Source organism: Castanea sativa, chromosome 11 (assembly GCF_040712315.1).
Source record: "Castanea sativa cultivar Marrone di Chiusa Pesio chromosome 11, ASM4071231v1".
Lineage (NCBI taxonomy): Eukaryota > Viridiplantae > Streptophyta > Magnoliopsida > Fagales > Fagaceae > Castanea > Castanea sativa.
The window spans coordinates 58,659,700-58,670,988 of NC_134023.1; the positions used below are offsets into that span (position 1 = coordinate 58,659,700).

At 38.3% G+C, this 11,289-nt stretch overlaps 1 protein-coding gene across 1 annotated transcript; it reads left to right on the plus strand.

The window, feature by feature from the left end:
• Positions 1 to 47: 47 nt before the first annotated feature.
• Positions 48 to 6,046, plus strand: LOC142614559 (nudix hydrolase 16, mitochondrial). Its single transcript, XM_075787095.1, has 4 exons — positions 48 to 537; positions 2,884 to 2,998; positions 4,731 to 4,814; positions 5,354 to 6,046. The coding sequence occupies exons 1-4, from the start codon at positions 467 to 469 to the stop codon at positions 5,609 to 5,611; spliced, it is 528 nt and encodes a 175-aa protein (XP_075643210.1). The 5' UTR covers positions 48 to 466; the 3' UTR covers positions 5,612 to 6,046.
• Positions 6,047 to 11,289: the final 5,243 nt, after the last annotated feature.

An 11,289-nucleotide genomic window follows, 5' to 3' on the forward strand; every position in this document is an offset into this window, starting at 1 on the left:
CCACCACGAGTTGACTTCGTCTCCCCACTATCCCAATCACCTACAACCGACACCACAAGCCTCCAAGTGTACCCTCCAATCAAATCCTTCACATCCAAAAACAAAACTCCACACGTCCTTCTCCGATTCAATTCCTCACCGTTACACACTGCTCCGCGCACCACCAAAACTCGTCCCCCTCAATATATCAAAATAATATCACGTGGTATTATTTGATATATATTTTTTTTGGAGAGTTTTTTTGTGACAAAGCCCGCACCGTCGGATCCGAGATTTGTGATGCGACGTCGCATTGAGAAATCGCCATCGCCGCTGTGGACGGTGGTAGAAGTGGAGTAATTGGTAAATGTTGTTGTTGTTGTTGTTAGTACAGAGAGAATAAGGAAAAGATTGATTTTCATTGACAAAGAAATCTAGAGAGAGAGAGAGAGAGAGAGAGAGAGAGAGAGAGAGAGAGTGTAGAGTAATGTGTGATTTAGTGGCCCGCACGGGTCGGCATCAGCAGCGCTACGATGCTGGTTGTCGCCTTGTAGCCGGGTATACGCATTTTGTTTTGTTTTTTGTTTTTCCTTTTACCTTCTCTCTCATTCAATGTATGTATATAATGTGTATATATATGCATGCATGTATGGTGTTTGTATGAATGCTCAACTATTTTATATATGTATGTGTTAATGTTGATTGATGTGATGTGGCTTTTGGTTTTGTTGTTGTTGTTGTTTTTTTTTAGATATTGGAGTCGTTTTCAGCTGGGACAATGTGTTGACAATTGATTTTATTTTATTATTTGGAGTCTGGAGGGCTATTTAAAAAAAAAAAAAAAATTTAAAGAAAAAAAAAAAGGTAGAAAAGAGATCTGTGGTGATGTTTTAGAAGTGGGTTTTGGAAGAATATGTGATTTGGGTGTAAATGAGATTGTTTGCAGTTTCTTAGAAATGATGTTTTAGAGTTGGGATTTTGGTGTTGTTTGGAATAGCGTTTTCAAAATTTTGATTTGGTATTTAGTTTTATGAGTTGTGTTAGGGTGGTGGTAGAAGTTGGATTAGGGAATTTATATATTGGTTTTGTGGGGATGCTTGCCGAAAGGGATAGGAGGAGGATGAGGATGAGGAATTTGGTGGTCTGTGGGATGGGTTATGTTTGAGAAGGACCATGCAAGTGTAAGGATAGGATAGCCTTGTGAAGTCATTTTCTCAATAATGTGAGGTCGTGGTGTGATAGAATAGGTTTTGTTAGGAGGGGTTGTGTGAAGTGAATTTTAGAATGCGATTGAAGAGCTGATAATGGTGGGTGAATGACTTCTTAACAAAAAAAAAAAAAGAAGAAGAGGGCTAGAGAACACATTTAGGCAATTATTTAGCAATGAATTGTTTCATTGTTCGTGTTTGCGTATCAGCTGTTCTGCCTTTTGTTGTCTGTGTTATTGGAATCTTTGGCACCATGAGAAGTCGCAATGACTTGGTTGATAGCATTTTATTAAATAAAACTATTGAATTGGAAGTAGTAGGTTACCCTAATGGTTATTCAACTTCATAAACAAGGTGCATTTGGTAAAGGTAAAGATTCTCACCACTGTTAAGCATGATATAACCTTTGAGCAGCTTTGTAGTGAATTTGGCCGACATTATAGTGTAGATGAGATTCTTAGTAGATTATTTGATTGAGGAATGAATACAATGTGTTATGTCCTAGGCAACACACTTGCAAAAAAATTTCTGAATTTTTTTTATGAATTTTTTATAATTAACAAATTATTTTCTGAATTAAAACACTCTACACTTCTCATTGATATTTATAGGCAAATACAATGCATGATATTCATACAATAATGGTTGGACTACTTCCAACATAATAGGCAACTTCCTACTTCCTAGGTAGATAACCTCCTATAAACACAAACTAGGCCCTAACATTTGCCAACAAGACTCCATAAATAATTTTGACCAAATTTAGTGACAAATAAAAGTCACTTGGACAGATGTAGAAAATGACGTGTCACCCACATGGCTGCCACATAATTTGTCTCTATGCTCCTGCATCACAAGGGCAACTTAATCACGTGTCCGCACAATGCCTGCTTGACCCTTTGATATCACTTGCCAATGGTCTACCACTGTAATTAGCACTTATTGATGAAGGCTAGGGCCAGAAGGAATATAATTGAGGAAAAGAGAATCGATCTGTGAAGATTCTTCAAAAGCTTCTTTCGAGAGGGAGGTTGAGGTCTTGATAATTAGCTTAATTTCTTTAGTTGATAATCCTTGATATCTGCTCAAACAAGTGCCTAGTGTGTCCTTGATATCTGCAGTAGTTTCTGTGAAGTAGCTCCAATGAACATGGAATAGATAGACATTGGAATGCACCAAACATGGTTGATGTGAGATGCCTGTGTGTGCCATCTTTTCTGGGGTTGAGCTTGGTTGCACTTGCATGCATCTGTTTGTAGGCCATTCATGATCAAACTTATGCCTTATGTGGACCATATGGAAACAGGTTCAATCACATATTCATTGATGTGGAGTCATCTATTTTGTGAGTTTTTTGTTTTTGGCAATCATTGTATCAGTGGGTTGCAGGTTTTGGCAGTGTTTATTTCACTTCCTTTTGTAGATTTTGTTGAGTATTTAAACTTTAAAGTGTAACTTATTTTAGGAATTCAATGCATACTGGTTGTAAGTATTGATTTCCTCTTTCTAATAAAATAGTTATCTTCTTCTTAAAAAATAAAATTTGTAACAATATAAAAAAGAAGAAGAAAGTTTTATCATAATATATATATTTTTTCAGTTGGGACTTATATTATTGGTTGTAACATTAGGGGTATTGGCAAAAGATTCCTATTATGTTTGGTGCACTGAAGCTAACTGAGCAGATTTATTACAGGTGTATTCCATTTAGGTATAGAGATTCAGATGTGAGTGGCAATTCGAATTCTGAGAAGATTGTTGAGGTGCTTATGATTAACTCAACTAGTGGGCCAGGTCTCCTGTTTCCAAAGGTAATAAGTATTTTTTTTTTCTCTGAAAATTTACTTTGATGAGAATTGTTATCTATTTTTGGTTCACTTCTCTGCTAGCTTGCTCATTAAAATGTTATGGTCTCTCTCTCTCTCTCTCTCTTCACACACACACTCACACACACTGGAGATTAATATTTAGGCCAAGTGCAGTACAAGTTGAATTTTTCAGTAGGAAATGAACATGCTTTTGAATCAATTTACAGTCTCCAAATTCTTTGCAGAAGTTGTCATGCCAACTTCTTGCTTTCCATTTTCCTTATGTTTTTTTTTTTAGCTGCTTGGTTAGTCCAGTTCTTGATTATATGTCCCCTGTCAAGACTTTATTCTGTATGGATTATGGCAGTTCTATTTGCTGGTAAAATTACATGGATAATATTATGTGTTTCTTGGGAAGTGTGAGTGGAGTCCCTGCATATTTAGCTTTTATGCATTATTAGATTACACTTGCAGTCCCCATAATAAGCTGAAGCTTTAATATTATAGAAGGTTGTTCCATTTGCAGGAAGACATCAATTTCATTTGTTCCATCCATAGCTTATTGGTGACACCTAAATTTTACTATTCACTCCCAAAATCATGTGTCAAGTTGAATTTTGTGATGCTTTGAAGTTATTTTAGGACCAAAAGTTAATAGGGATGGTTGATAGTGCAATATTTACTTGGAGGTTGATAAGATTGTTTGTTTGGCACTATATCAATTTTTAAGAGTACAATTACCCCTTAGTCATCACTAACCTCTTGGGAGCAATCTTATGACCTTAGAATTTTAGGGTATAGAGGTAAACTAGAACTGAAAAAGGTATATCCTATTGGGTACTTGTACATTTCAGTTTAGCAAATATTCTGGTTTGTTCTGACTGGGTGAATTGCCTACGAAAAATTTCAAGGAATTTTCCAGTCAGTTTTGTAGGAGGCAAAGGACCTTACCAGGATTAGGTCACGGTCCATTGCCTTCATGAAGATGGTATACTGGAAGTGAGCAATGTCAGTTAAACAGGAGAAGGATGTGGAGATTTATGATCAGCCATGCATGGATTCTATTATGCTTGGCAAATATGCAAGTTCTATTTAATAATAAATAAACCATTATTAGAAGGCATTCAGGCGATGACACCCAAGTACATGAGTAGAGGAATGGAAATTGTGGTAGTTTTGTAGATGGTTCACAGTTGCCAGGCCAACTTAACTATTGGAGAAATGCATGGAGGCCTGTGGCAGTTGATATGTCAACATATGTCAACACTCTAGCTTCTGTCATATTGTGCTGTAGAACTATATTTTGGAAGGTATTGGGCAGGAAGCTTTTATTCTAAGTAAACTAACTGATCTTGAACCAAATCTCAATATGTAGCAATGCAATTTAAATTAAACCAATATCAAGATTTATGCTGGTGCATATCTGATTGATCATTGATGGTCCCTAACTGATGACATATGTGTTTTTGACAAGTAATAAGAATTTGGGAATTCCTTCATTGAATTCAAGAGTTTAAATTCTTTTTTGGGAAGCAACATGAGATATTTATTTGCAGTTTTTATTGGTAAGTCTTTTTCAAATGTAGTGCAAATTAGCTAGTTTATGATTACTTGGGAAATTCTATTTGGTGTGGTTTTTATAAATTTCTGTTATTTGCTTTCCCTACCATCATTTAGATAGTGGGAGGTGATAATTATACAATTGTTTTTATGAATTGTTCTTTTCCTTTTATAGGGTGGTTGGGAGAATGATGAAACTGTTCAGGAGGCAGCAGTAAGGGAAGCTATTGAAGAGGCTGGAGTTCGAGGGGAACTAATGGTGATTTTGATTTTCATAAATTTGATGTTGTTCTTGTTTTTTTCTTCTTCTTTTTCCATTGAACTTGTGTGATATTGTTATAAACCCTTTTGATTATTTTACAGTCACTTAATCTTTTGAAGGTCTTGAAGTTGATCTGATTTTTATGTTTCAATTGTTGCATTATTAGTTTGCTTAATTCTCCCATGTTTATCTTGGACTGCTTTTGGAGAAGCAATGATATTCTGTTTTTTGTTTGTATATATCTGCCTTGTTAGTTGTGATTGTCGCTTTAGATGCCTACATTTCAATGCAGATAAAACTTTGATTGCTGTTGCAATTATTGTTTGTTTGTTTACTGAATTTTTGAAAATACAATATTTGGCATCCTAGTCCTAGATTTAGCAAAATGCTGGACAGTTTCCACTCATGTTGTTGATGACATTTGTTACAGTTTAGCAGAAAGGTTTTAAGAAAATACCGAAAGATATTGCTGCACTTGTTTTGATTATGGCATATTCAAGTTATACATTAAGTTTGTTTCTATTTCTTGGTTTCAGGATTTCTTGGGTTATTATCCCTTTAAGAGTAAAACCCACCAAGATGAGTTCTGCCCGGAAGGTTCATGTAAAGCTGCAATGTTTGCTTTGATAGTCAAGGAGGAGCTTGAGTCATGGCCAGAGCAGAGCACCCGAAACCGAACTTGGTTGACTGTACCAGAGGCACTGGATAGGTGCCGGCATCCATGGATGAGGGATGCCCTGGAGAATGGCTTCTCTAAATGGCATGCAGGGAAGGACATCTCTGAACACCATTGACTTGCTGGGTGCACATGAAGTAAATGCAAAAGTTAAGGATTACATTGTAATTGTCTTCTCAAGTTTATTTTTCTATTCTTATGAGTGCCTCTCTGACATTTTAATTCAGAGAGTATTCATGTGACTTTAGCTCAAGTTTTAAGTCCCCTCCAAGATGTTCACTAATGTATAACTTGAAAAGTTTAGCTATTAATGTGCCTCATTCTCCATGACCACATAATTAGAAAGTTAAGAAAGAGAGAACTACTAGGCTCTTTTTCCTACTGATCGACTTGTCGAGCATCTAAAGTCATGAATGTCTTAGCTTGTCCTCAATTTGTGCTTTTGTTGAGTTGGGAAAGTTCTAATTTTGTGTATTATTTATTTATTTATTAATATCTTGTTAACATTGAAGGGATACTAGTTTTATTTTTCATAGTATTATTTAGTCTTCAATTTTAGCATATTTTTAGTTATTGAATTCTAAACTTCTATGTTTCATACGTTCCCCCCAAGCTAAATCTCTGGTTCTCTTAGAATTTTGTGATTAAGATTTGATGAAACCAGCAATACACGAGGAATTCATTTTGGGTGGATAGACCACTGGACATGATTGCCGTAGTCTACCCAAAGTACTAAATAATTTTTCAAGTAGTTCAAAATTACAATCCTCCATTTGATATGGTCCAAGTACAAAATAAGAAAATCAATTAAAATCTAATAGAGCTGTTGAAATGAGCTAGAAGATTACATGGCATATATAACCTGTTGGGATGGCATATATAACCTGTTGGGATGGTGACACGTGTTCACTTTTGATCACATGTTATTATTCCACCAAGTCTTGCACATAACACAAGCCAATATATATAATAAAGAAATATTGTTAAGCACCAACATTAAAATTTTTGACAGTTTTATTGATTCTTATTTGAACCTACCCACTGAAATCAATATTTTAATTAAAAAAAAAAATCAAGTAGTGTCACTTTTTATAGCTGACGGTTATTTTACCTTTTTACTTTTATTTTTATTTTTCCACTCTATTTAAATGTTCGGGAGATAAACACCTTGAGGTAACTCTTTGAGTAATTAATATAATATATTACAAATGCACTTAACCAAAAAGGCATAAACTCAAATGCATGTGCTCAAATATGTTATATTAAATACTCATTCATTTTAAATGAAGTTACCTTTAATTAATAATGGTATTTGTGGGGGAGATAAGTCCAGGAATACGTATTTATATACATATTGGGCTGAAGGCCCAATTCGAGGATGTTAAAGCAGTCTGAGGATGAATAAATATCTTACTAAAGATTTGTGTTGGTGCATAGGGAGGTAAAATTTGATTATAATCATCTGAGAAGGTGGTCCAAGGAGGAATACTTCCTTGGCTCGGCTCAACTAAGCGGAGGTCGGAATGAATTGTCTGCCGCCTAGAGGCAACATCTCCTAGGACTCTGTTGATAAGGGTATGCACCACCAGGGTATAGGACAAAAGGAAACTATGAAATATCTAACGGGAAAACTGCTATCACCGCATTAAATGCCATACAGCTAACTCTCTGGCCGCATTAATGAGGAAGTGATGTTTGAGTAGTATGGCTCAGCCTTATAGCTGTTTCCAAAGGCTTTAGGAAGGAATTGATGAGACAAGTATCCAAGAAAAAGAAACTATCCGTACGTGGAGGTTAAGGAGAAGAGGGAGAAAGATATAAAAGGCAGAGGAAACCTCCAGAAGAAGGGGATCAGAGAAAAAAAGGAAGAAAAAACACTACAGACTTCATAAGAATATCTATAATTCTGACCTTAAGAAGAAGAAAATATAAGAATCGACCTCCTTGACTTGAGTCCGAGGACAGTTTGCACTGTACAAACTATTCCATCTTCATCATACTGTCATCTTGGCTCATTGTCATTGATATCTACACTCATTAGAACCTAGATTTCTAACTCACTCTTTACAAATTCATTGTATTGGGCATTTTGGGCTTATTCCCTTCCTATTTTGGGCTTAGGTGTAAAACGTGTCCTTACAATTGGTGCCGTCTGTGAGAAATCTTGGTGTTTTATTGAGTGTAACGTTCAGTGATGGTAGATTCAGGCCCCCACCAGGCAGAGTCTTTGGGGTCCCAACATCAAGGTCATCCCCTTAATCTTGAGCAAAGAGGGGATCGGGAAGGGAGTGTGCACACCACCCATATTGACATGAGTCAATCTCGAGGTGGAAGCCACATTTCTCACGCGGATAGTGCTAGGGCCATGCAACTGAAGATCAATCATTTGAAGAGGAAGTTACGTCATGAACGACGGAAACGGACTGCTTCCATTTCTGAACCTTCTTTTGATGATGGTGGGAATAGCAGTTACAGACTCAGATCAAGGGCTTCCCCTAGTGAGTCTCTCTCCTATGAAGAGGACAACCCTCATGGCCGTAAGAATAGGAACTCATCATGCAAAGGCTTGGGGATCGACGCTATAAGCAGAGCATTGAACCAAATTTCTAAATCACCCTTCACGCATGAATTGACGCAGGGAAACTTCCTTGGTGCTTCACTCAGCCAACATTCACCATGTACAATGGTTGAACAAACCCTATGGAGCATGTGAGCCATTTCAATTAGATGATGGCTGTGCATTCCAAGAATGAGGCTCTGATGTGCAAAAATTTTCCCTCCAATTTGGAACCTGTGGCGATGAGGTGGTTTAATGGTTTGGGAGCAGGTTCTATTAATTCGTTTAAGGAACTTACCCGGGTATTTGGATCTTGCTTCATTACGTATAGTAGGGTCCCTCGGCCTTTAGATTGCTTACTGTCCATGACTATGCGAGAAGGAGAGACCTTGAAGACGTACTCAGACAGGTACTGGGAGATGTTCAATGAGATTGATGGAGACTTTGATGATGTGGCCATAAGAACTTTCAAGGTCAGCCTACTTGCCGAGCATGGTTTAAGGAAGTCATTAACTGGGAAACCAGTTAGTAATGTGCGCTAGCTTATAGACTGTATTGACAAGTATAAGCGGGTCGAGGAGGATCAAAAACTAAGTAAAGGCAAAGCGAAGGTGGTCCCTCAGGATAGGAGGGACTTCAGGTCGTACAAATTCAATAATAATCATCCTCGGCAGGATTTTTCTGGCAGCCTGGGATTGTTGCTGTACCACAGGCGGTTAATGCGTTGTTTCGAGAGCCAGTGCATCAAATCTTAAAAAAAATCAAGAATGAACCTTTCTTTCAATGGCCTAATAAAATGGGAGGAGACCCTACAAGGCGCAATCAAAACCTTCATTGTCAATACCACCAGGAGCAAGGACATATAACCGAGGATTGTCGAACTCTGTGGAGCCATCTGTAGTAGCTTGTCCGAAGTGGCAAGTTAAAGCAATTCCTGTATCATCCCAATGGGTAGGGACTCCCGACAGGATCGGGATTTCAGAGGGATGCTTCTTCAAAACTGCCTTTAGGAACCATCAATGTTATTCTTGCTGCTGTAGGGGGATTTGGTTCTCATTACTCTAGGGTGTTATCCATAGCCTAACCACCTATAGGGACATCCTTCCCAGAGCCGAAGAGGAGCAGGATGGGGGTTCGTCCAGCACTGAGTTTTTCTGATGATGATAAGGTTGGTACTTTACAGCCACATGAAGATGCATTGGTGATTACTCCCAGGATAGGAGGGTATGATGTAAAGCTAGTAATGGTTGATCAAGGGAGTGGGGCAGAGATTATGTATCCTGACTTGTATAGGGGGCTGGGACTGAAGTCTGGAGATTTAACCAGTTACGATTCACCCTTGTTAGGCTTTAATGGGAAGGTAGTCATACCAATGAGGCAGATCAAATTGCCAGTGGAAGTTGGATCGGAGGTGGTAGAAGTAAATTTCATCGTGGTAGATGCGTTTTCTCCTTACACAGCCATCCTGACAAGACCTTGGCTTCATGCCTTGGGGGGTCTCCTCTACCTTGCATTTGAAGGTGAAATATCCATCTGGTGGCCAAGTTAAGGAGTTGATAGGAAGTCAGTCTATGGCTAGGAAATGTTTGGTAGCCGCGATTAGACATCAGGCTAAAGGAGAGTCCTCGGCGTCAAATGAGCACAGCTTATAGCAATCAAAGGAGCTAGTGTTATCTAGGAATTCAATGGAGATGGTAGAGTGTGAAGGGTTAGAAAAGGTTATTATAGGTAACGATATGGAGAAGTACTTTCAGGTTGGAGCTTAACTGCCTCCTTAGGAGAATGACAAGTTGATAATGTATCTTAGGGAAAACATTGATGTGTTTGCTTGGAGTGCTTACGAGGCTCTGGGAGTGGATTTGAGCTTCATTTGTCATCATTTCAACGTCAACCCAACTGTTATACCGAGGAAGCAACCACTTCGGTAATCATCAAAAGAGCATTTCAAGACTGTTAAGGAGGAGGTAATTAAACTCAAACAAGCAGGGGCTATCAAGGAGGTATTTTATCCTAAGTGGTTGGCTAATACAGTGGTAGTGAAAAAGAAGAATGGGAAATGGCAAGTATGTGTAGACTTTATAGATTTGAACAAAGCTTGCCCCAAGGATCCCTTTCCAATGCCTCGTACAGATCAATTGGTGGATGCCATTGTTGGACATCCTAGGATGAGTTTTTTGGACGTTTTTTAAGGATATCATCAGATACCCTTGGCACTGGATGATAAGGAGAAAATTGCCTTCGTCACTCCTATAGGAAATTATCACTACAAAGTGATACCCTTTGGCTTAAAAAATGTAGGGGCTACCTATCAAAAGATGATGACCAAGATGTTTGAGCCACAGCTAGGAAAGAACATTAAGGTTTATATAGACGATATGGTGGTCAAGAGTAAAGTATAGTCCGAGCATGTTGGTGATCTAGGGAATATCTTTGGGATATTAAGGAAGCACAATCTTCGCCTTAACACTTCTAAGTGCTCTTTTGGCGTCGGTTCAGGAAAATTCTTAGGATATATAGTTACTCACCGAGGAATTGAAGTCAATCCTGACCAGATTAAAGCAATCAACAATTTGAGGCCACCTCGGAATCCCAAAGAGGTTCAGAAGTTGACAGGGATGACTGTTGCCCTAAATTGATTCATTTCTCGGTCAGCCGACAGATGCAAACCTTTCTTCAAATTGCTGAACAAATGGAAGGGATTTGAGTGGACTGAGGAGTGTGTCTTGGCCTTCTAGTAACTGAAAGAATACCTTTCTCGGCCACCTATTATGTCCAGACCTGAGTTGGATGAAGTTTTGTTTGCATATATTGTTGTTGCTTTTCATGCTGTGAGCTTAGTGCTGGTGTGGGTTGACAATGGTGTGTAGAGGCCAGTCTATTATGTGAGTAAATCACTGCATGAAGCCGAGGTTCGTTACTTACCACTGAAAAAAGCCATTTTGGCAATGGTGCACGCTACACGTAAGCTCCTCCACTACTTCTAATCTCATACAGTTGTTGTCCTAACTCAACTTCCACTTAAATCGTTACTTCGGAGTGCTGACTATACTAGAAGAATTGCTAAATGGGGCACAATCTTAGGGGTTTTTGATATCAAGTACATGCCTCGTACCTCTATTAAGGGTCAAGTTCTCGCAGACCTGGTGGCCGAGTTTGTTGAGCCTTCTGTAGAAGAAAAAGAAGACAAGCAGAACATGGATGGAAAATCAGTTGGCGTGGTTGCCCTTCAAGAGCCTTTG